Source organism: Ochotona curzoniae, unplaced genomic scaffold (assembly GCF_017591425.1).
Source record: "Ochotona curzoniae isolate NIBS_2020 unplaced genomic scaffold, NIBS_Ocur_1.0 contig_3622, whole genome shotgun sequence".
In the NCBI taxonomy this organism is placed as follows: domain Eukaryota; kingdom Metazoa; phylum Chordata; class Mammalia; order Lagomorpha; family Ochotonidae; genus Ochotona; species Ochotona curzoniae.
Genome location: NW_024465926.1, coordinates 4,021,910 through 4,046,227, shown reverse-complemented (window position 1 = coordinate 4,046,227; position 24,318 = coordinate 4,021,910). Strand labels below are relative to the sequence as shown.

The 24,318-nt window shown below is 53.6% G+C and overlaps 1 protein-coding gene across 3 annotated transcripts in view; it reads left to right on the top strand.

Annotated features, from left to right (window-relative positions):
• PLCG2 (phospholipase C gamma 2) overlaps positions 1 to 24,318 on the top strand; it is a 114,322-nt gene that overhangs the window by 35,053 nt on the left and 54,951 nt on the right. For 2 of the 3 annotated variants that reach the window (XM_040982311.1, XM_040982312.1), the window contains exons 3-5: positions 16,356 to 16,499; positions 19,681 to 19,774; positions 20,419 to 20,466. In XM_040982311.1, the coding sequence (XP_040838245.1) occupies positions 16,356 to 16,499; positions 19,681 to 19,774; positions 20,419 to 20,466 (286 nt within the window). The remainder of the gene's footprint in view (positions 1 to 16,355; positions 16,500 to 19,680; positions 19,775 to 20,418; positions 20,467 to 24,318) is intronic. The other variant, XM_040982313.1, reaches the window with a different exon arrangement.

Here is a 24,318-nt window from a genome sequence, read left to right as displayed (position 1 = left end):
ATCCCGGCAGCCCCGCTTCCCTTCCAGCTCCCTGCCTGTGGCCCAGGAAAGCAGTCGAGGACGGCCCAAAGCTTTGGGAACCTGCACCCACATGGGAGACCCGGAAGAGACTCCTGGCTTCGGATCGGCATAGTATCGGCCCGTTGCGCTCACTTGGGGAGTGAATCAATGGATGGAAGATCTTCCTCTCTGTCTCTCCTCTCTGTATATCTGCCTTTCCAATGAAAAAATAATAAAAATAAATCTTTAAAAAAAAAAAAGCATTGGCAGGGGCACCTCATTCTTACTTTTTATCACAAAAATATTTGCTTATAACAACAATAAATGTCTTCTTTCCACAAAGTGTGGGGCCAAATCAAGATGCACTGTGGAGTGTGTATCTGCTCTGCCGTCCGTATTTGCTGAGCACGCATGTGGACACAGAGTTTGTCAAAACTGGGAGGACGCAGGGCACCTTGTGGGGCAGCTGATTCTCTTTTTTCCTGAAACTTCTCAGTGTTGCAGAGTGTGGCTGTGCTGATTTAATCAGCTCTCCTCCGGTGGATGAAGCGGGATGTCTAAGCACCCACGATGCAGATGGCTCTGTGTGTGTGTGTGTGTGCTGATGTTTCTGCAAGCAGATTTCTGGAAGTGGGATCCCTGGGGCTGTGTCCCATCGCCCACCCACACGGAGCCAGGGGTTGTCTGAAGCTCCCAGGATGAAGTTTCACTGAAGACCTGGGGTGGGGCTCTGCTGTCGCCTCAGGTGGCCCCACTGCCCTGATTTTGTGATAGGCGTGATTGGTTTATTTTAATAACTACACGTTTGAGTTTTGAAATTAAGGAATATTTCAAATGTGAACATCCAAGCTCTGTGAATCTACCAAGCATCCAGCATTGTAAATTTTTTAAAAAGATATATTTTTTTTATTGGAAAGTCAGATTTACAGAGAGAAGGAGAGAGAGATCGTCCATCCACTGGTTCACTACCCCAGCGGCTGCAATGGTCAGAGCTGGTCCAGAGCCAGGAGCCTCCTCCGGGTCTCCCACATAGGGTTAGGGTCCCAAAGCTTTGAGCCGTCCTCTACTGCCTTCCCAGACCACAACAGGGAACTAGAAGGGAAGTGGAATAGACGGGACACAAGCTGGTGCTCATATGTGATCCTGGCACGTGCAAGGTGTGGTCTTTAGCCACTAGGCTACCGTGCCAGGCCCAAGTATTGTGAATTCTTAACATTTCTAAAATATTCAAATGATACATGAAAATAGTTCAGAGGTGTATGTTATAGTACAGGGTGTAAACCACTGCCCAAAATGCCTGCATCCCCTTGTAAGGGGACTTGGATGCACTTCTGATTGGCATGTTGTCAATACACTTGCAAGGCAGTGGAACGTGTACCTTTTGCTCCCCTTTCTTCTCGCCCCTGCCCCCTCCCTCTTCCTCCTCCTTTTCTCTCCCTTCTCTCGTCTCCCCTCTACCCCTTCCCTTCCTGTCCCCTCCCTTTCCGCTCTCCTTCCCTCCTGTTACACTCCCTCTCCATCTCCTCACTTCCTTTCCCTTCCGCAGCCTTCCTGGATTTATTTATTTGAAAGGCAGAGTGATAGAAATGAAGAGAGAGGTCTTCCATCTACTGATTTACTCCCCAAATGGCTGCAACAACCGGGGCTGGGCCAGGCCAAAGCCAGGAGCCTAGGACTGCAAGCTGGGTCTCCTGCATGGGTGGTGGGCTTCCATTGCTTTCCCAGCACATCAGCAGCAGGGAGCTGGATGGGAAGCGGAGTGGCTGGGATGCAAATTGGCATTCAAATAGGCTGCAGGTGTCTCGGGGAGTAGCACTAATCTGCTGTGAAACACCACCTGGGACCAGGCAGGGGTGACCGGGATGACCCCAGAGGAAGGAGTCAGGAGGCAGCAGTGGGGAGGGGATCAGACCCCAGGCAGGCACGGATTCAAGTAGGGGAGTGTAGATGCAGAGCTGGTTCAATAGGAGTTCCAGGCTGCGGAGGGGAGGGGAGGGCGCAGGGGAGCGTGTGCAGTGCGGGTGGTCAGTGGCACTGGTGCTCTTCCTAGAGCCGCAAGTGCTGGTCCAGCTCAGGGCCGCTGTGCTGCAGTTTGCTCTGTCTGGAATATTCTCAGACGTCAGCTTGGATGTTGTCATCTCCTGCTTAGATCACACCGTCTGTGATGAGACACATGTTGATGGCTTTTCCACCTGCCCGTGCGGGCGGGGCTTTGGTTTGTTGCTGTGTCCTTAGCTCCTGGACTGGTCCCAGGCACTTTGCCCCCAGCTGCTGTTGTGGACTCAGTGAGTGAATGTGAATCCATGTTCTTCAGTGTTTGTGTCAACACTGCTGGGAGTCTGTGCTCCTTGGTTATGGCTTCGTTTTATAGGTGTTGGGATAGGGGAGTAGGGGACTTCTGGGCTGGACACATGGAATTAAAACTGGAATTAGGGGCCTGGCACAATAGTCTAGTGGCTAGATCTTCACCTTGCAACCACCAGGATCACATATGGGCACCAGTTCATGTCCCAGCTGCTCCATTTCCCATTCAGCTCTCTGCTTGTGGCCTGGGAAGGTAGTAGAGGACGGCCCAAAGCCTGTCTCTCCTTCTCTCTGCCTTTCTAATAAAAATAAATTAATCTTAAATGAAATGCTACAATACAAAATTGACAACAGGAAGAAAAATAGAAATTTACAATGCCATGAAGTTAAATAACATGCTGCCAGATATGATAGTCTGCATTACACAGTTACTGTACATCCATTAAATAAACCACAACACAAAATCAACAACAAGAAGAAAAATTAACAACACCATGAAGTTAAATAACATGCTATTGAATGACTAATGTGTTGCTGAAGAAATGAAAAAAAGAACCTTCTTGAAGAAAACACTACTGTATGATTTGTGAATCATTGAAGAATTTGATCAGATGAAACTAACAGTAATTGTGTAATGGAGACTATCCTATCCAGATGTGAGGATACAATGCAGTGTGCATCTCTACTTCCATACAAAGATGGACTCCCGGTGAAACTGTTTACTATGTGACAATAGGATGATGGACTCTCTGCCGTCGTCCATGCCCACAGCTGTGGATATATGACTGTGTATGAAGAACTAAACTATAGTAATAATATAGGGAAACTCAGTGAGGGGGAGGGATTTGGGGAGGAGATAAGGGAAATCCCAAGACTTATGAAACTGTAAGAAGTAAATAAAATAATCCTAAAAAAGTGGAATTGGACCCTGTGACCCCTCCATAAGACTTTGATCCTTGTACGAGGGAGGACCCAGGCTGGACGCGCCTCCGGGCTTGGGATGTCCTTGGGACCCCAGGGTGCTCAGCCGCTTTGTACCAATCCTGCCGCCTCTTGAAAGTGGAGGAGCACTCTCACCTTGTAGCACAAGTGTGACAGGAACTGCCCCAAGGCCACACTCGCCACCACCCAGCCATGCTTTGCAAAACTTCAAGAGGCTGGTGGGGAAGTGACAGCCTGGCTTGCTAACCACAGTGGGGGGATGGCCCCTGACTTCTCCCAGCCCAGGAAGCTTGAAGCTTGGAGCTTGGGAGTGAGGCATCGGCTTGCCAACTGCCCAAGACTTTTAGCTTTGGTCTTCCCCTCTGATGCATGGGGAGACGTGTGGCCTGGTTCGCTGTGATTCTTGAGGGGATGTTTGCCGTGGTGGTTATGGTGACAATGCACTCAGTAGCCCTCCTGGTCCCGTTTCAGGTGGTTTAAAGGAGCAATCCTTAGGGTGTGCAAAAGACAAAAGAAATCTCTTCTCCTTTTTGAGCAGAATTTGTCAGTTTAACTGCACACCTGAAGCTGAACCCTGCTCCGCATGCAAGGAAGAGGGGTGAGGCCCCTGTGCTGCCGCTGTGACTGGCAGCTGGGAGGAAAATGCTGGAATAGGAAGAGGCTGGGGTGCTGGAGGTTAGGACCTTCCCAGAGGTCAGCCCCCTGTGTGCCCAGCTCAGGGGCAGGGGGCGTGGTGGACACCCCAAGAAGGGAGGAGTTGCTGTAAGCTGTCGTGTCCAGCGGTGCCAGGAAGAGGAAATGGCGAAGAGGAAGGCAGCCCCACGGGAGGGTTGAGCCTGGCTGAGCAGTGTCCAGCCAAAGGCCGCGCTCTGCTGTGCTGTGGCTCTCCCTCAGGAGAGGCCTGCTTCCCTGCTCTGCCTGCTCTGTGGGCTTGGTGCGCCAGGGCCCCGGGAGTGAAAGTCCCCCCTTGGCAATGAGGACCATGCCCGCCTTCTGGGCCCTGAGGGCTGGTTGGGTTTGCCTAGGGCATGGGGAGGACCAGGCAGCCCTGGCCCATCTACACAAGCTGCCTTGAGCCCTGCTCCTTCCCATGTGACCCGGGCCCTGCCAGTGGGGGCAGAGGCAGCTAAGACTGCACGGATGGCTTCCTGTGCTGATTACAGACACGCACGCAGGCTGCTGCCTGGCCTGGTGACCGTCCGTGGCTGTGCCAGCCCTCTGTACTGACGTCCCTGGCTTTATAGACAGGATCTGCCCTTTGCCAGAGTCGCCCCACCTCAGGGTTTTCCAAGGGGTCTTGGGAGAAGCAACCCCCTGCCCCCATGACCAGGCCGTGTGGGCAGCACACTTGTCTCCACTTGTGACCCTGTCTTACCTTCCTGAGCTGTCCCTAAAGAATGATGTTAATGGCTGGGTGAATGAGATGGTGTGGTCGCTGGCACCTGCTGACTATTCAATGAGGAGGCTCTGTTCTGCAGCTGAGTTGGATGTTTGCTCTGAGCCTGCCCTGGTCAGGATCCCCCTTTGCTGCCGGCGCCCACCGTGGGTTGACTTCAGCATCTTGGTGCAGGGAGTAGCAGGGATGGTGTTGGAGACTGCCAGCTCTAGAGCTGGGCCTGTGGGCTCAGACCCCAGCGCGCCCAAGCTGAGCCTGTTTCCTCTGACAGTGGAAGGGGCGTTGATGCTGGTGAGGGATTGATTGTTGAGCTGATGAACTGTGAACTGCCGCTGCTGCTTTTAGGGGTCCTAGGGTCATGTGCTTGCAAGGGTGCTGCAGGTGGGAAGGCTGAGGCCATCCCCTCCGGGGCCAGGGCGATGCTAGAGTGTGAAATGACTTCTGTTAGATAAAGTGATTAAGGAACTGCCTGGTTAATAAAACTGCCCAGAGAAGCTATTTGTTACTGTGTGGTGAGTGCCGTGTGCACCTGCCCCAAACTGGGTAGTCTGAGGCTGCAGGGATATGTTCCCCCTCCCTCTTGTGGGGTTAAGGGTTGGGGTCAAGGTGTTGGCTAAGTCACATGGCTCCCTCTGAAGGCCTCTAGTGGATGGCGGCAAGCCATGGCATCCCTGGGCTTGTAAACGCATCCCTCCCACATCTGCCTCATCCATCATGGGCCAGTGGCCTTCTCGGAGATGGTCACGGTTGGGCTAGAGCCCACCCTGACCTAATACAAGTTCCTTTTAAGCTGGCTGCCTCTGTGTAGGTCCTTCTTTCAGAGCAGGTGGCAATCACAGGCACCCAAAGTTAGGGCTTCCAGCAAGATTTTAGGGAACACAACTGAACATCCATGTCATCCGCTTTCACTGCTGGGTCACAGAGGACAAGACTGTGACCTCCTTCACCTCCATTGCTGTCCATGTGTGTTTCAGGCCCAAGAGAATTCTCAAGGCCAGGGGTGACCCAGACCCTGCACTGCACAGTGGGGGAACCTGAGGCCCAGGGAAGGAAAATGGCTTTTCTGAGGTCTCATAGGTAGATGAATGGCAGAACCGGAACGCGACCTTGGGTCTCGGGCTCAGAGCCACCTCTACACTGACCCTAATTCCCACCTCTCAAGGCCGGCGGTTCCTGCCGGCGCCCGTGGTGACTGGCTCGGAGGGAGAGCACTTGGAGCCTTGGTGTCTCATTCCATCCTTTGCCTGGGGGTGACCAGTGAAGGCTGTGAACTTTGGAGCCAGACTGCTCCAGTTCAGATCCTGGCCTGACCAGCGTGACCTTGGCCAGGTCCTGCTGCCTGTTCTCCACCTGCGGAGTGGTACTGCTTCTGCTGGGTGTATGTGAGTGTGCAGGTGTCAAAAGTGGGCCCCCCATCTGGTACACCCCAAGTGTTTGTAGGAACATGGTTCCCTGGCCCGTCCCCCTTCTTCTCTTTGGTTTTCTCTGACGCAGAGAGGTCCGAGGTAGGGAGATACAGCGCATTGTCTCCCACGGGAGACCCCAACAGCTGTCTGCCTCTGGAATTTTCCCTACCCTGCGATCATTGTCTGCAGTCTGTACCGAACCTTTCTTTTCCTGTTAGAGCACAGAAATCCCGGTCACAACAGTCAGACAGCTCTGCTGGCCTCGCCCGCTTGGCGAGGTGGGGCCTCCATGAAACCTGATTACTGTGATGCCAGCTCCTTGCCACCTTCCCTGCGCTGTCCTGGTTGGCATACCCTTTGCACTTTTGGAAAGTGTCCCCTCCTAGCCCGCCCCCAGCAGGCCTAGCCCAGGGCCCCTGCAGGCACTTCCTCTGGGGTTCATGGCTGGCTTATCAGGAGGCCGCATGGACATCTATTTATGGTCAGGATGGAAATAGCACGGCCCCCAGCAGAAGGTGGAGCCCAGGGTAGTTTGGGGAGTTGAGAGGATCCACGACCTCACTGGGAGGAATGGGCTCCCCGAGGAGCCCCCAGGGGGACTGGACATCGGGTGCCACGGCAAAGCCTGTTTTCCAGACGGTGTCCAGAGGCAGGGCCAGTGCCCGCTGCAGTGTGTCCCTCTTAGTTCCCCTTCCAGCCTTCCGGTGGTGACAGGAGCACCTGTCTGGTGCCCATGGGGCTTTTCTCGGACTGGGACATTTTTCATGATAACTGTTAGGAGATGCTCACGGAGTTGCAGGAGGCAGCAGATTCCCACAGACTGCACTCCCAAGGGCTGCAGTGGCTCGGCCGCGGCTGGGCCAGCGTGTGCTGAAGCCAAGAGCCAGAACCAGTCCACATCTCCCGGTGGGTTTCCAAAGCTGGGGATTGAACTTCGATGTGTTCTGCTGGTGTCCTAACTACTGTGCCTGCCAGCCACCTGGTCTGTTTCCTTTTGAAAGACATGGCATTCCTTTACTAAGGAGGGACACACGTGGTCACAGACGGTGGCTGTCAAGCCCCAGCTCTTACACCCACACACCTCTTGTCGTCTTCCAGGCTGTAGCCTGTGACCTGCCCTGACCGCTGTCTGCCAGTGAGTCCTGCATGCACATTTAGTCTGGACTCTGCCTCTGAGAACCAGGCAAAGTGAGAGCTCTGCCTTGAACAGACAGCCTAGATGGAACCAAACTGTATAAAATAATAAAACCACTAGAAACATGCTCATTTCTACTAGATAGTGCAAGGGATACTGCTTTTCTTTTCTGCTGTAGATGTAAGATCATTCATTTAAAAAAAGATTTTGGGTGCCTGATGTGGTAGCCTAGTGACTAAAGTTCTTGCCTTGCATGCACTGGGATCCCATGTGGGCACTGGTTTGTGTCCTGGCTACTCCACTTCCCATCCAGCTCCCTGCTTGTGGCCTGGGAAAGCAGCAGAGGATGGCCCAAAGCCTTGGGACCCTGCACTTGGGTGGGAAGTCTGAAAGATGCTCCTGTCTCCTGACTTTGGATTTGTTCAGCTCCGGCCGTTATGGCCACTTGGGGAGTGAACCAGCAGACCGAAGATCTTTCTGTCACCTCCTCTCTGTGTATCTGTTTTTCCAATAAAAATTAATCAATCTTTTCTAAAAAGGAATTTTATTTGAAAGGCAGGGTTACGGAGAGGAGTGGCTGCAAGGCCTCAAGTTGGGCTGGGCTGGAGCAAGGAGCTTAGAACTTAGGGTCTCGCACATGGGAGTAGGGGATAAAGCAATTTGGCATTTTCTGTTGCTTTCCCAGGTGCATTAGCAGGGGGCTAGATTGGAAGTGGAGTGGCTAGGTTTTTAACTGGCACTCTTGGGGTTGATGATCGAAAGGGCCTCTTGGTGCGGCATCTCTGCATCATTGTCCCTGAGTTCAGAAACAGCTGAGGAGTAGAACTGAAAGTCTGGCACAGAACCCAGCTCCCTGCCTTGATGACCGACTGCTGGCACTGTTGGGTAGCCCCACAGGGGCGCAGGGAGTGCTTGCGGGGTAGCTGGGACCAGAGCAGGACCCGGAGACTAAGCTGAGCATGGTCAGTGCTTCTCCCAGAGGCTCTGCAGCTGCTAGTCCCCACCTCTCCCTCGGGGAGGAGGAGCCCCCAGAGGGAGGGGAGTGCACTCGGCTTTCCTGCTGTGTGTTTAGCTCTTGTCTGTCAGATGTTCCTGCAGGGAAGTGAGGCAGGGAGGAGCTGGCTGAGCATGGCTGAGCATGGCTGCCTACCAGTCTCTTCCCACAGACGCAGCAGCCTGGCCTGTCTGCCTCCATCCCTCCAACTGTCAGCGCAGTGTCAGTGATTGTGTGACTGTAATTATTGCAATTAAGCAATGATTTGTTAGGCAGAAGGAGCAAGAGAGCAAGAGTCCTCATCCTCTGATTCACTCCCCAAATGATGCCCACAGTGCCTGGGCTGAGTTGGGTTCAGGGCGCCCCTGTGTATGGCAGAGACCAATGAACTTGAGCCAGCACCACTGCTTCCCAGGGTCTGTGTCGGCAGGAAGCTGGAGTCGGGAGCCTCAGCCAAGTGTTGAACAGTGTGGGACACTGGCATCTTAACTCATGGGTGAAATACCTGCTCTATGTTTATTATTGTTATTTAAGGTTTACTGTACTTGCAAGGTAGAGAGAAGGCACTCCCACCTGCCTGTTTGCTTCCCCCAATGGCAGCAATAGCTTGGCTGAGGATGGAAGGCTGGAACTCCACTGAGTGAGACAGACACCCAAGCACTCAGGCCGTTCTCCACTGCTTTCCCAGGACATTAATAGGAAGCCGAAATGCAAGTGGAGCAGCTGGGACTTGAGGCAGTGCTCATGTGGGATGCTAACATCATCGTGGGCCACAACACTGGCCTCTTAAAAAAATAGTAAAGAATCTTAGTGCAGCCTTGTTCCTCCTGCAGGCTTTGAGCTGGGTGTACTCTGGCACACGTGTGGAAGAGGAGCTGTGCGTGCAGGGCTAGATCTGCATAGGTTACATGTTGCAGGTTTCCCTCAGGTACTTTGAGGTCTTCCACATGGGTTAGGGGGTCCAAGGACTTGAACCATTCCCCACTGCTTTCCTAGGCCATAAACATGGAGTGGATAGGAAGTAGAGCAGCCCAGACACCAGGACATGAACTGACAGCCGTATGGGGTGCTGGTGCCAGATGTGGGGGATTTTTAGCCCATGATACTGCTCCCCTGTGAGCCCCCCATTTTATGAAGAAAAGCAGAGACCCAGCCAGAATAAAGTAACCCACTCCCAAGTTGCACAGCCAGGAAAGCAGAAGTGATCTTTAAAGCTGAGTCTACCGGATTGCTCTGGACTAGCCTGTCCCGAGCCCCAGGGGAAGCTCCTTGAAAGTGCTGGCAAGCAGAATCATACAGACCCAGCCCATGCCAGGCGCCCCAGGCAGTGAGACAGCCTGGTGGCCCCTGGTGTTTCTGAGAAGGGTCCTGGGCTACAAGCAGCAGACGCCACCCGGGGATTCTTACTGAAAGTGAAACCATCAGTGGCGAGGAAGGTGTTGAAGGTGGTGAGGACATACAGTGGTCCTCACAGCTAAGCTGCCCTCCGAGGAGGCCTGCTAGGGCCCCTGTACTTTTGCTTCTTGGTGTTGTCTTTGGTTTGCACATCACTGGTGGTGCACATGTGCGGGGGATGGAGGGCAGGGGCAGAGAGCGAAGGGAAAGCGGGTACCATGCTTCAGCGCATGTGCTGCTGCGGAGCAGAGCTGGGGTCTGCACTGAGAACTCGAGGCTCCAGGATTGCCTCCAGGGTTCCCTCCTCGCCTTGCTCAGGTTAGTTCCAGTCTTTGCAACTGAGCAGATATGCACATCTGCCCCCTCCTGCAAGAGGCATCTTTCTTCCCTTTGCAGGATCGGAGTGTCTCCAAGGGTGCTCTGGGTTGCTCCCCTTCGTGTAATGTTGACGCACATGCATATGTGGGCTGGTTTGGATCACGTCCTTCTTCCCTCTTCCCTCCCGGATGCGCATGTGCTCCCTAGTCAGGGTTGTGTCCCTCTGCTTTGTAACAGAGTCCCTGGCTGGGGAGGCTGGACATTGAAGAGGAGGAGGGAGCAGGTGCAGGGAGGTATCCACATCTTATGCCTTCCCCCCACTTCCTTCCAAAGTCTTGGGCTCCCAGGGAGATGTTTTCATTAGGGTTTGCTGGTGGAGGCTACCGATCACGGTCAAGGGCAGGCTCCAGGGATGAGGCCTCATTCTGGGTCAGGGCTAGGAAGATGTTGAGTATGCCTTGGAGACCTTAAGTGGGAGGGGGAAGGAAACAAGAGTTTGAAGATGGCACTGAGTCTGGCAGTGTGAGCCTGGGCAGAGAGAGGAAGTGTGCAAGGTCAGCAGGAGCTGAACCTCCCCTGTGTCTGAAGGTGATGGGCAGGGAGGGTGGCTGCATGTGGGGAGCAGCCGAGGTGATGCTGGGAAGGGGTGGGCCATGCAGGGCAAGGTCTCAGCCTCATTTCTGTGGCTGGGAACTCACTTCTTGAAGCAGGAAGCCCCACCCCTGAGCCCCACTGTACTGGGCTGCCAGGCCAGGCTGGTGGTTTCATGAGTTGTATGTTCTGAGCACACCTCCGGGCTCTCACAGACAAAGCCCTCTGGACCTCTGGACCTCTGTTCCCCCTTCCCAGCTTGGTCCCACCTGCCCAGTGGTGCCTGGGGCCAACCGATTGATGGGTGTCTTTTGGTACTGTTACACACGGGCACACAGGTGTGCCCATGTACAAACATGGACATTCCTCCTTAGCCAAGTTAAAGGTGTTCATACATGCGTGGGTGCCTGCAATTGCTCCTGCTGCAGGAGACTAAAATGTGGATGAAAACTGTGTGTGACAGTGCATGTTCACACAGTAAGAATTCTGGCAGCGATGCATGCCTGCGTATGTATGAGAAGGTCTTCAGAAAGTGCGTGGAAAATGTGTATTTTGGAAAATCAATGCATAGTATTTCCAATGTGTTTTTGCACCAAAACAAACCAAAATTCCGTTATCTGTGCAGTTTTGGACCAGACCATGTGGACTGGTGTGTCTGTAGCGATGGACGCAAACATGGATACCTACAGTGGGGCCTGTTTGTATGTGTGGAGGCAGAGTTCTTCCCACGTTAGTAAACAAGGATTGCTGTATCCATCTTAACTACAGAGGCATTGAGACCCTGGGTGTCTTTTTATGCCTTTCATGTAGCCAGCTTTATTCAGCCCTGTCAATTGTTTCAAAACGAAAGTTAGCAAGTGCACAGATTAAGCTGCATGTTTGTTTCTCAAAATTGTTGGGCACTATTATAATATTCTTTCAACACGCACACACACACACAAATGAGTTTAATTCTCATGAAAGCACCGTGTGCTAAGTACTGTCATGTTCATGCAAGGAAATCAAGGCCCAGAAAATTGAAGGCAGTGCCCCCCGTCACTTGCTGTGTGTGGGCAAGCTGGGGACTTGAACCCAGCAGGACACACCTGACTCACTGGTCACCCTGTCTCAGGAATCCCTGGGGATAAGTAGCTTGCAACCCCAGCATCCCGAAACAGAAGGGAGAGGGTTGGGTTGACATGGCGGAATGTAGTGGCCCTAGCCAGCCACTCCTCACTGCTCTGCCCCTGTGGGTGGTGTGGTCAGTAAGCTGGGGTGCAGGCTCAGGTGCTGGTTGTGGGGGGGGGGGGACTTCCTTCCTGCTGCCTCAGGGCTTCTTCTGGTCATTGTCAGGTGGGATGGGGGATGGTTGTGCAGTGGGCAGCCCTCTATGCTTCGGGCCCTTGCCTGCTGCTCACTCATAAGGCCTGGGAAGTGGCAGTAAGAGGGTACTTAGAAAAGTTCATGGGATTAAAGCATGAGTTTGCTTTTGTGCTAAGATTCCTTCTGTCCTTGCCGAGTTTGTCCATGATGCACATTTTCTGTGTCTGAAGACTCCTGGTAATGTCTCTGAGGGCTGGGGAATGGCTCTTGTCCCAGGAGGACCCAGCTGCAGGACTCAGTGCCTGGCAGGTGGCTTCCCCCTGTGAGTGCCAAACCAGGCCTGGGGTGGTCACACAATATGGAGGCAGCACATGACCATTTGTCACCCTTGCGTCCATGTGGTAGGGAGGAAACTGATCTGCATCCTAGGACAGGTGCAAGACCATTGAAAACAGGCACTGCAAGCAGCAAAGGTGTGAGATTCAAGGCCAGCTTCCTGCCAGTCTGCTCCAGTTTTTCCTGGGTGGCATCAAGTTTGAATTCCCACACATCCTTCTAAGTGGTCTCTTTCTCTATTGTTTACAGTCCGTGAGTGGCAGAGGCCAGTGCAGGGGCATGGAGAGGAGCATGTGGAGCCCAGGTGGCTGTCCCTCCTCTGCCTTTGACCGGGAACTTTCTGAAAAGTTCCCCATGTGTGTGTTAATACAGTAAAAACCAGTTGTACCAAGTGCACTTCAAATGAACAAAATGTGCGGAATGTGCACTGTCACTTAGCAAAGCTGTTTTTATATAAGAAGACTTCAGAAGAGTTGTGCATGGGATGGATGTCTGGCATGGTGGTTAAGGTGCCCACATCTGAGAAGTGTCTGGTCCCTCTGGTTCCTGACTCTATTCCTGATTCCAGTTTCCTGCTCATGTGCACACCCTAGGAGGTAGCCTGTGAAGGCTCAAGTATTAGGGGGTCCTTGTCACCCATGTGGAAGACCCAGATGAAGTTCTGATTCGTGACCTCACACGGAGCTTTCCCTGGCTGTTGGGGGCATTTAGATGTGATGGGAGATCCCTAGATCTCAAGAGCCACCTGCTTGGATATGAGACCAAGTTCCTGTTCTGCCTCTCCCGCTTACTGACCACTGACCTTGGCCACGTTTGTCTCTTCTCCGTGTCTTTGTCTCTTCTTTGGGGATAGTTAACTTCCTAGAGTGGCTGGCATTGCTCAGGGGGTGCTGGCTTATTATAAAGAGCTCGACAGAGGTGCACAGAGGTGCTGATTAGAGATACCCCAGGAGGGAGCACTGGCCTTGGTCCTGTGTGACCTGAAGTACTCTGAACAGGCCCTGTGGTTTGTTATGTGAGCCTCATGATGCTGACACCATTGCTTAAGCCACAGGCCACTGGGGATCACCTTGACCTTCAGCCTCTCTCTCATCACATGGTCGGCTTCCCTTCATGTGGCACCCAGGATATTCCAGCCCTGGGAAGACACTCGGTACAGGAGAGAGCTTAAGGGTTTCTGTGAGTCATGTGACAGGAAACAGGTAAACAACAGATGGAGTGATCTTTTTAGTATTTTTTAAAAGATTGATTTATTTTGACTGGAAAGGCAGATCAGATTGAGAAAAGGAGAAACAGAGAAAAAGATATTCCATCCACTGGTTTACTCCCCAAATGGCCACTGTGGCCTGAGCTGAGCCCATCTGAAACTAGTAGCCAGGGATTTCTTCCAGGTCTCCCACACAGGTACAGGGTGCCAAGGCTTTGGGCCGTCCTGTACTGCTTTCTCAGGTCACAAATAGGGAGCTAGATGGGAAGTGGAGCAGCTGGGATATGAACCGGTACCCATATGGAATCCCGGCACTGGCAACATGAGGATTTAGCTGCAGAGGTATGCTGGGCCCCCGGATGGAGTTATCTTATTTAAAAATTACATGCAAAAAATCCTAGCAGATTGATTGTATATGTTGTCAAAAATTCCAGCTGATGCTTAAAAAATCTTGTTTTTAACTATTTGAAAAGCAGAAAGAGAGAGTTGTGCATTGTTTGCGAGTTCATTCCCCAAATGCAGACGCTGGCATTCAGTCTGGGCTTCCTGTGTGGGTGGTAGGGACTCAGACACTTGAGTCACCCTGCAGGGTATGCTTTTACAGAAAGCAAGAACCACGAGCAGAGCCAGAACTCACACCCAGGAGCTCTGACATGGCTGTGAGCATCCCAAGTAGGGGCTCAACTACTGCCCCAAATCCCAGCACTTACTCTGGTGTCCGTGTGCAAAGATGAAAGACTCCAAGTAGGAAGCCCAAGGTTGAAGAACAGCACTTGAGGAAGGGCCGTGCCCGAGCTTGATACTTGCTATAAGACGGGGTGATGTTGGCAAAAGAGCAGACAACCTGCTCCGTACATTGGGCAAAATTATCTAGAAAGGTACCTTTGTAAACGGCAGCTCATCTTCCACAGAGCAGCAGAGGTGCACAGTGGAGAAAGATGGTCTTTCCAGTTCTTGCCCAGGGAGTGGTCAGGTGGTACAGGGAAGGCAGCCATCCTGGGTGCTGCTTGCCAATGCCTGCGCCCCCTTGCTTGGACAGGACAAATTCCGAAGGGTGTCTGTTGCCCTGCAGTAGAAGAGGTGCAGACACTTAGGGCTGTGGGCACCGGTACCATGACGTTGAGCTTCTGCTTTTTTTTTCCCCTGCTCTGTTTGGGGGCGTGTTCGCACCTCGCTGCTGCTTGCTTGTTCTCTTGTCCCTGTCTGGTGTCTCTGTCTGCTTGCATTTATTCTGTGTGTTTCCGCCTGCTTTGGGCTCCTTCTCTGCCCCAATCTCCAGCTCAGCCCCCGTCTGGGCCCCTTCTGTCTCAGAGCCCCTGTGCATTAGCCACCCACCCTGTTTAGGTTGGAGAAGAGCTTACAGTCCCTGCCTCTGCAGAGCTTGTAGTCTAGGAAGTGAACTGTGAATCCATGGCAGAGTCCTCGTCGCTGCTCAGTGCGGTGGCACGTTGCGTGATCCATGTAGAAGCCGGAAGGTGGAGGGGGTGATTTCTGAGCCTGATGTTGACTGAGCTGACACGGGAAGGGAGAACATGAAGTTGGTGTTAGAGTTGGCTTTCAGTGTCCTATGCTTACTAGGGGTTAGTGTGGCCCACTGGATCTTCTGACAGGAAGTCTGTATAATGGGGGTGGGGACACACAGTTGAGCTGACGGAGGTGGGTAATCAGTGGAACATTCGGCATGTGCCGAGGGGTGGGGCCGATGAGTGTGCTTAGATGTGTAAAGGTGACCCTGGGCAAAGCTGCAGGTGGACCTAGGTCAGGTGGCTGCTGTCGCCTGCACTCCGCTGGGCCAGGGAAGTGGCTAGAGGTCGACAGGTTCAGAATAAGAATGGTGGGACTTGGTGACTACTGGAAGGTGGTGTTGCACTCTCTGAACATTCGGCTTTAGTTGTGCATGTATGTCCCATTCTTGCTGATTTGCACAGAATATATGTGATTAGAATGTGTTGTGCTGCAAGGAAGAAAGCCCATAGCGAGCTGGTTCCTGTAGACATGTCTTGGTAAAAAGAATTGTTAGACTTGGTTTTCTCTTGCAGGTAGGTAAAAAGTCTCTATAATAAACATTTTTAGAAATGAACAAGAATGAGGCTTTAGGGCCCGGCGCGGTGGCGCAAGTGGTTAAAGGTCCTCGCCTTGCACGCCCGGGATCCCATATGGACGCCGGTTCTAATCCCGGCAGCCCCGCTTCCCTTCCAGCTCCCTGCCTGTGGCCTGGGAAAGCAGTCGAGGACGGCCCAAGACTTTGGGAACCTGCACCCGCGTGGGAGACCAGGAAGAGGCTCCTGGCTTCGGATCGGCATAGTATTGGCCCGTTGCGCTCACTTGGGGAGTGAATCATCGGACGGAAGATCTTCCTCTCTGTCTCTCCTCTCTGTATATCTGCCTTTCCAATGAAAAAATAATAAAAATAAATCTTAAAAAAAAAAAAAAGAATGAGGCTTTAAAGTCACTAGGCTTGGCTGGCGGCTGGCTGGGTAGGGTGGCTTGCGTTCACACACCCAGTACCCTGGCAGTCTACAACGATTGCTAATGCAGGTGAGTCAGCCGTGTTGACGGCCTTCTAGACGCTGCGTGTGCAAGGCGCCGAGTCCTTCCTGCGGTTTCCATGGACTTTAGAATGTCTCTTCTCCTCAGGCTGTGTTTGGTGACTAGAGCAGTGAACGGAGTGGTGCATTTTTTAAATCACTCATAAAAAGTTGAAGTTAATGAAACAAGAAGAATCTGAAGTAGAGCATATGTTGATTGGATCGACAGCCTTTTCGCAGTGTCTGCGGAGCAATGGAAGCTCTTGGCCTTCTGGCTGCTTCCAACAGGGGTGGGCGCCTAGCGTGCGGGCAGGGGTGGCCTCCTGCGTCCCTTCTGGGGGATGGGCGTGTCCTCAGGTGGGGGATGGGCGTGTCCTCAGGTGGGGGATGGGCGTGTCCTCAGGTGGGGTGGGCGTGTCCTCAGGTGGGGTGGGCGTGTCCTCAGGTGGGGAATCAGGCGGCACGAGGTGGGCTTCTCATGGCTCTGGCCTTCCCTTTCAGTGGACATCATGGAAATCAAGGAAATCCGCCCAGGAAAGAACTCGAAGGATTTTGAGCGTGCCAAAGCAGTGCGCCAGAAGGAAGACTGCTGCTTTACCGTCTTGTACGGCACTCAGTTTGTCCTCAACACCCTCAGCTTGGCAGGTGGGTGCCCGCCCCCAGGCTGTCTTCCTCACTGTGCCTCAGTTTCCTGCTGGGGATATTCCCACCTGCCTGCCCGTGGCTGCGTGCTTGGGCTGCTAAGGAGCTGAGACCCAGCCTGCCCCCTTTCTAGCCTGTGTCTTTGGGTAAGCTGCTTCACCTCTCAGCTGTGGAATGGAGGGACAGGCATGCCTTCTCCTCGGGAAAGGTGAGGAGAGTGTTCAGTGGCTGCCTGGCCCAGGCTGAGGGCTGTGTTAGCACTCGGAGCCCGCGGGCCAGGATCTGCCTTCCTCTCACACAAACTTGACATTGCGGTGCAGGGACTGGCCTAAGACCTTGTGTTGTGCATGCGCACACACCTGCACACATATAGACCTGTGTGTGTGCCGGTGAGGATTCAGGCTGTCTCTATCACTCTGTCCCTTGCAAAGCAGCTGCTGGGGATGCGGGCACAGGAGCTGGGAGGAAGCTCAGGTGCTTTGCCTTGGCACAGAAGCTGGGCTTCATCTCAGGCCCAGGCCTAGAATCTGTTGACTTAGAAATAAATGGATAATCGTGACTGATAAGTGAGAAAATAAATGCTATTGAAAGTAGTAGATTGGGGGAAGTGAGGCCTATGAAAGTTGATACACGTTTGATTTACAATCAAATAGGTTTTCTTAGTCTTGTTTCTTCACCAAGCGTCTTGTGAGCGTGGATCCCTAGCTTGGTTGAACTGGACGTCTCAGGGTAAGGGCCTGGTGTTGGCATATACCCTTGCTGCTGGCGTTCCAGATGTGTGCTGGTTTGCATCTGGGCTGGTTTGCCTTCCGTTCCAGCTCTCAGCTGATGAGCCTGGGGAAGCAGCAGAAGGTTCACTTAACTGGGGCCCTGCCACCAGTGGGGACACCCAGCTGGACGTCTGGGTTCTCAGCCTCAGCTTGGCCCAGCTCTGACCACTGTGGCCATGTGGGGGGATGAACCAGTACCCGGAAGATCTCCTCTCTTCCCTGTGTGTCTCCCTCTCTGTATCTGTGCCTTTCAAATAAGTAAATACATGCTTAAAAAATGAAAGACGGGGGAGACCCTGTGGCTGGCCTGAGGAAGCTCAGCCTGTGTGGGAGTCAGGTGTGAGGTTGGAGAACTGCCGTGTGCTGTGATAAGAGCTGTGGCTCCCAGGCAGCGCAGTGTGCACTCCGTGTGTTCACAAGGGTGTCCCAGGGCAGGCTTGGCATAGGAGGTCATGAAAAGATTTATGTTCAAATGTATTTTGAAGGCGAAGTTATAGAGAAAGGGGCAGAGGTAGGGGAAAAGAGACAGAGAGAGAGAGATGGAGGGAGGGGGAGAGAGAGATTGGTCTTCTGTGCACTTGTTCAATCTCCAGATGGTGACAGAAGCCAGGGCTGGGCCAGGCCAAAGCCAGAATCTAGGAGCTTCTCCCGGGAGGGTCTTGGGACCCAAGTACTTGAGTCATCATTTGGTGTTTTCCCAGGTGTATCAGCAGGCAGCTGGATCACAAGTGCAGCAGCTGGGATGTGAATTGGCACCCATATAGGATGCTGGTTTGTTTTAGGTGGCAGCTTTTTCTTTTTTCCTTTTAATTTATTTTCATTGGACAGATTTACAAAGAGAGATCCTCCATCTGCTGGTTCATTTCCCAAGACGCTGCAATGGCTGGAACTGAGCTGACTCAAAGCCAGGAGCTGGGAGCTTCTGGGTCTCCTATCTGGGTACAGGGTTCCCAAGGCTGTGGACCATCTTCTGCTGCTTTCCCAGGCCACAAGCAGGGAGCTGGATGGGAAGTGGAGCACCCAGAATAAGAACCGGTGCCCATATGGGTTGCTTGCACTTGGAAGTAGAGGATTAGCAGGTTGAACCAGTGCACTGGCCTGGCAAGTGGCATCTTTATGCACTATACCTCAATACCAGTCCTAGCAGGGGACTTCTGAACTGGGTGTTGAGGCCTCAGTAGGAGTTGGGAAGAGAGAGAGACAGACAGACAGACATGCAGGGTCTAGAAGAGGGGAGTAGCGAGCTGGGTTTCAGCAGTGGCAAGCAGATGTCTCCCTCGTGGTGCGTGGCAGGTGGGAAAGATGGGGCAGGAGATGGGGGCCTCACACCTGTGAACCCACACAGCTCTGTGTGTCTGGCCTCACTGCAGGCTGAGCGTGCACCCCTGCTCTTGGCAGGAAGCCCGTGGGAGCCCTGCATGCAAACTTTGGTGTCTGGGATCCTTCAGGCCCAGGAGGGTCTGGACTTCGATTCCCCACACTGCACCCCCAGCTCAGTACAGACCCTGGGCAGGGTGAGGGGGAACTGCAGTTGCTTTCTCCCATGCCACTCCCTGCAGTATTGTGCCAGCACCTGTTGGAAACAGGAGAGAGAGCAGTGCCCTCTTGGGACCAGGGGTACAGGTGCTCTCAGGTCCTGCATCCGGCACTCACTGGCCCCAGGGCTACAAGGTGACAAGTCTTGATAAAGCAAGACTGAAAGTTGGAGCTCTGTGCGTTAACCCCCCACCTCTACCACCCCACTGTGGCTCTCAGCTGTAACACCCTCCAGCCCTCCGAATTCTGATGCTGCAGCCCTGGGCTTGGCAGTTGTTGGCAGAAATGGGAGAAGGGGCTTGGCAGGTGCAGTTAAGTATTGGGAGATGGGGTGGGTCCATGCCCATCACATGGCCCCCTGTAAGAGGCCCATGGGAGAGTCAGCATTGGGGATGGAGCTGTGTTACCCTGGCCTGAGTCAGCTTTGACCATCACACAGGGCGGCTGAGACACAGCCTTGCATTTTCTGATCATTCTGGAAGCCAGAAGTGCCAAGTCAATGAGCTCACCCAGTTGGGGCTGGGGAGGGTGCTCTTCTGTGGCCTGCCTGAGGCCACCCTCAGGTCCTGGGCTCACGTGGCCCTTCCTCCATGTGTGCCTGTAGAGCCACAGGGATGTGGTCATGTAATATCAGTACTCATTTGGTCATCATGACAGCAACAGTTTGAGCACCGGAAATGGCACCTTGGGCCCACTGCAGGAACAGGTGCATCACGGTTGTGTGTGGCTGGGATCCAGGGAGGAGTGAAGGAGCTGCTTTCCCTGGGTGCCCCCCTGCTCCCTGCCACCCCACAGCCTGCCCGGGCAGGGCTGGGGCCTCTAAGCCAAAGTCTCCTTGGGAGCTAACATATTATTGCCATCTTCATGTTCCTTTGCAGCCGACTCCAAAGAGGATGCGACCAAGTGGCTTTCAGGCCTGAAGATCTTGCACCAAGAGGCAATGCGTGCGTCCACGCCCACCATCATTGAGAGGTATGGGGGCTTTGGCTGCTCATGCGGGCCTGGACTGCACCTGCTGTCACTCTCCATTGGCAGCACAGGCTAAACGGAAGGCAGATGGGACATGGACTCATGGAGACTCATTGGGCATCCTGGGTTCAGTTGGTAACCAGGAGTGGTGCCTGCCTGTGCTGGCTTCCACATTGGTCTGATGGGTTGAGCCATCCGTTGCAGCTGAGATGGAGCTGCCTGTTGGGTTTGTGTTGGACGTGGGAGGAGCTTCCCTTCTGAAGGATGTGCTGACTGCCACACCCCTATGCATGAGGGAGGCACTCAGGCTTGTCCCTTCAGTGTCATGGGCATCTGGGTGGGATCACGGCCCAGCACTGCTTCCCCCTCTAGACCATAGTCCCCCACTATGCACCGTCTTTTCTTGCCAGCTTTTTTGCAGGTTACCAACTCTATCCAGGAGGAGTTGGTTTAAAGAAAGCTCTGCTTGGCTCCCACAGAGCCCTGCACCTGCTAGGATTAGTATCTGCATCCCAGGCTGCCCTGGTGGGAAGCTGCACACCCCTCCGTTCAGCTGTAGCTTCCCTTGTCTTCTCTGCCCAGAGCTTTCCCAGTCTAGCATACTGTTGCCTCACTTGCTGTCTTGTGTGTCTCTAATCTCTTGGCAGCTGGCTGAGGAAGCAGATTTATTCCGTGGATCAAACCAGGAGAAACAGGTAGGATTCGTCCATGCTTGCCGATTATCTTTTTGGACTTTGTTATGTTCATCCCTTGTACCCTCCAGGTGGGCCCTGGGGTACGCATTGTGGCAGGGAGGGTCCTCAAGAGGACAGATGGGTTCTGTCACGTATCAGGTGCTGGGTGCAGAGCTGGGGTTACTGGCAACAATGGGCTCTTCCCAGTGGAGTCTTTATTCTGGTAGAAAAGTCCAGCCTAGCCAGGATGTGTCTGCCCTGGGGCATCTGGGCCTTATCCCGTCTTTGAGCTGCTGCTATGTCCCAGGAATTAGCGATAAACGTGCTTACAGTCACAGAGGGGCTCAATGTGGAGTAGCCCAAGGTGCATCATGGCTGTGAGGGCCAGTGACCCTGTGTGGCAGAGCCTCTTTAAAAATAAAATTTAGGGCCCGGCATGGTGGCGCAAGTGGTTAAGGTCCTCGCCTAGCATGCCCAGGATCCCATATGGGCGCCAGTTCTAATCCCGGCAGCCCCGCTTCCCTTCCAGCTCCCTGCCTGTGGCCCGGGAAGGCAGTCGAGGACGGCCCAAAGCTTTGGGACCCTGCACCCGCGTGGGAGACCTGGAAGAGGCTCCTGGCTTCGGATCGGCATAGCATCGACCGTTGCGCTCACTTGGGGAGTGAAACATCGGATGGAAGATCTTCCTCTCTGTCTCTCCTCTCTGTATATCTGCCTTTCCAATGAAAAAATAATAAAAATAAATCTTTAAAAAAATAAAAATAAAATTTATTTCTATTGGAAAGTCAGATATACAGAGAGGAGGAGAGACAGAGAGGAAGATCTTCTGTTCAATGATTCACTCCCCAAGTGAGCGCAACAGCCGATGCTATGCTGATCCAAAGCCAGGAGCCTCCTCTGGGTCTCCCATGCAGGTGCAGGGTCCCAAATCTTTGGGCCGTCCTCAACTGTTTTCCCGGGCCACAAGCAGGAAGTTGGATGGAAAGTGGGGTGCTGGGACATGAACCAGTGTTCGTATGTGATCCCGGGCACATGCAAGCAAGGACCCCAGCTGCTAGGCTATTGTACTGGACCTGACAGTGCCTCTTAGAGAGACTCCCCACTGACACACTGAGGGCTGCCTTATTCTTTTTTTATAAGTTAGTTTGTTTGAAAGACTCACACAGAAGCAAACAAAGACCTTCCCTCTGCTGGTTCACTCCACGAATAGCCAAAGCCAGGAGCTCCATCCAGGTTTCCACGTAGGTGACAGGGAGTTGGACCATCTTCCGCTGCTTTCCCAGGTGTGTTACTGGGTAGCTGGATCTGAAATGGAATAGCCTAGACTTGGACCAGTGCTTGTAAGGGATGCCAGTGCTTGCAGACAGGGGCTTAGCTTGCTATACCACTGGCCTCAAGGTTTTACTCTTAAACAGTGATGCAGTTTTGGTTTTTCCTTAGGTGGGTTAAGTCCCCAAACTAGCTCCTCACTGACGGATCTAGAGGTATCTAGTCTCTTATGGCTGTAGATAATGCAGCTGGGACACTCAGAATGCCACCGATTCTGCCCTGGGCATGCCAGTGCTGCTGCTGCCAGTGGGGATGGCTGCAAAGGCAGAGCAGTCTCCAGCCCAGCGTGGTGGCTGGGGAGGTGGCCATGTCTGTGATGGTGGCCCTGGGAGAGCATCTGGTTCCTTCCTGTGATGTTGCCTTGGCTAAGCTGGTGGCTGGGACAGCTTTTCCTGGTGATGCTGGGCAGGCTTTTCTGCAGCCTTTGCTTTTTCTGAGGCGATGAACAGCCAAAGCGTGAATGCTCCGCGTCCGTCCCCGGCTCCGTGCAGCCCCCACTCTGATTTAGCTGTGAGGACAGCACGTGTGATGTGCGCAGTAAACCCCACCCCTTGCGGAGGGCCCCAGAGCCCGTCTGTCTCATGATGACCCTGCCTCCCTCCTCCCCCTCCCTCACGAGGGGTCCCTCACGTCCTGCACGGACCCTCACGTCCTGCACGGTGTCCTGTCTGCTCCACTGGTCCGTGGCCACCTTGTGTGCTGGTTCCCCTGTCACGTGCCCGCCATCTTGCCAAGCCTGCCTTGATAGTGTGAAAATCTTCTTTCACAAAAGGAGTTTTGACCACGGAGCCTTCCACCCAGCTACCAGCTTCTGCTTGGTTGAGGCCCCTCCTTTCCTGCTGCCCACGTAGGCAAACAGCAGAGTCATGGCAGCGGTGGCTGCTGGGGCCGCGGCAGCGAGGCGGCTGTGTAGTTGGTCCCAGTTGCCTCCTGTGGTGCTTGCTGTCGGCCACTCAGCCACTCCTGCACCTGTGTCCCCTGAGGACACCGGGGCACGGTGATGTGGAAGATCTTGGATGGCACGAGGGGGCTTGTAGCTTGTCATCAGGGCCTTGATGCTGCTGAGAGCTGGGGCCTCACAGAATCCTCTCTACCCCACTCGCATGTCCTCTTTTTTTTTTTTTAAAGATTTATTTTTATTATTTTTTTTACTGGAAAGGCGGATATACAGAGAGGAGAGACAGAGAGGAAGATCTTCCGTCCAATGAATCACTCCCCAAGTGAGCGCAACGGCCGATACTTTGCCAATCCGAAGCCAGGAGCCTCTTCCAGGTCTCCCACGCGGGTGCAGGGTCCCAAAGCTTTGGGCCGTCCTCGACTGCCTTCCCGGGCCACAAGCAGGGAGCTGGAAGGGAAGCGGGGCTGCCGGGATTAGAACTGGCGCCCATATGGGATCCTGGGCGTGCAAGGCGAGGACCTTTAACCACTGCGCCACCGTGCCGGCCCGTATGTCCTCTTTTAAAAACATCAGAGCTGGGGTAGGCATTTGGTGTAGTCATTAAGTAGCTGTTTGTGATGCCTCTGCCTCCTGTGGGAGGACCTGGGTTCAAATCCTGGCTCTGCCCATTTTCCCGATTTCCTGCTGATGCAGACACTCGGGGGCAAGTGGCGATGGCTCCGGTCTTGGAGGCCTGCAGCCCGTGTGCAGAGCTGCTGATGGTGCCATGCTGTGTTACTGCCACAAGACACCTGTAATTGCACTTTCTGTTTTTTTGGTATGTGGTTCTGTGGGGGAAGGGCAGTCTCCCCGTCTGCTTCCAGGACTTTCTCACCGAGAAGGGGGCTCTTTTTCCACTGAAAGCTACAGCTCTGTCTTTCTAATTTGATGACTCGTGTGTCTTCTTTATGTGTATGGCGTTTCCGTGTGACCTCGGCTCACTCAGTGTCCACTCTGTTGCAGCAGGAGCATGCTGGTCGTGTCTGTCCATGTCCCCGCCTGCGGCCTGGGGCTGTCCCCGCCTTCTGTGAGCCCCACTGCCCCACTTATTTCTTCCCCTCCTCGGCCCTGGCACCGGAGCAGATCCCTGGGAGCCCGCATGCATGGAATGTGCATGTCACTGTTTAAAATATATACTGATTTGAAAAGGCAGAGAAAAAAATCTTTCACCTGCTGGGTCACTCCGTAAATGGCTAATGGCTTCAACAGCTGAAGTTTGACCAGACTGAAGCCGGGAACCTGTAACTCCATCCGGGTCTTCTATACGTATGGCAGGGGCCCCTGTCGGGTGCCTGCCAGGCTACGTAGCAGGAGGCTGAATTGAAAGATGGAGTATGGGCCCGGCGCAGTGGCGCAGTGGTTAAGGTCCTCGCCTTGCACGCCCGGGATCCCATATGGGCGCCAGTTCTAATCCCGGCAGCCCCGCTTCCCTTCCAGCTCCCTGCCTGTGGCCTGGGAAAGCAGTCGAGGACGGCCCAAAGCTTTGGGACCCTGCACCCACGTGGGAGACCCGGAGGAGGCTCCTGGCTTCGGATCGGCATAGTATCGGCCCGTTGCGCTCACTTGGGGAGTGAATCATAGGACGGAAGATCTTCCTCTCTGTCTCT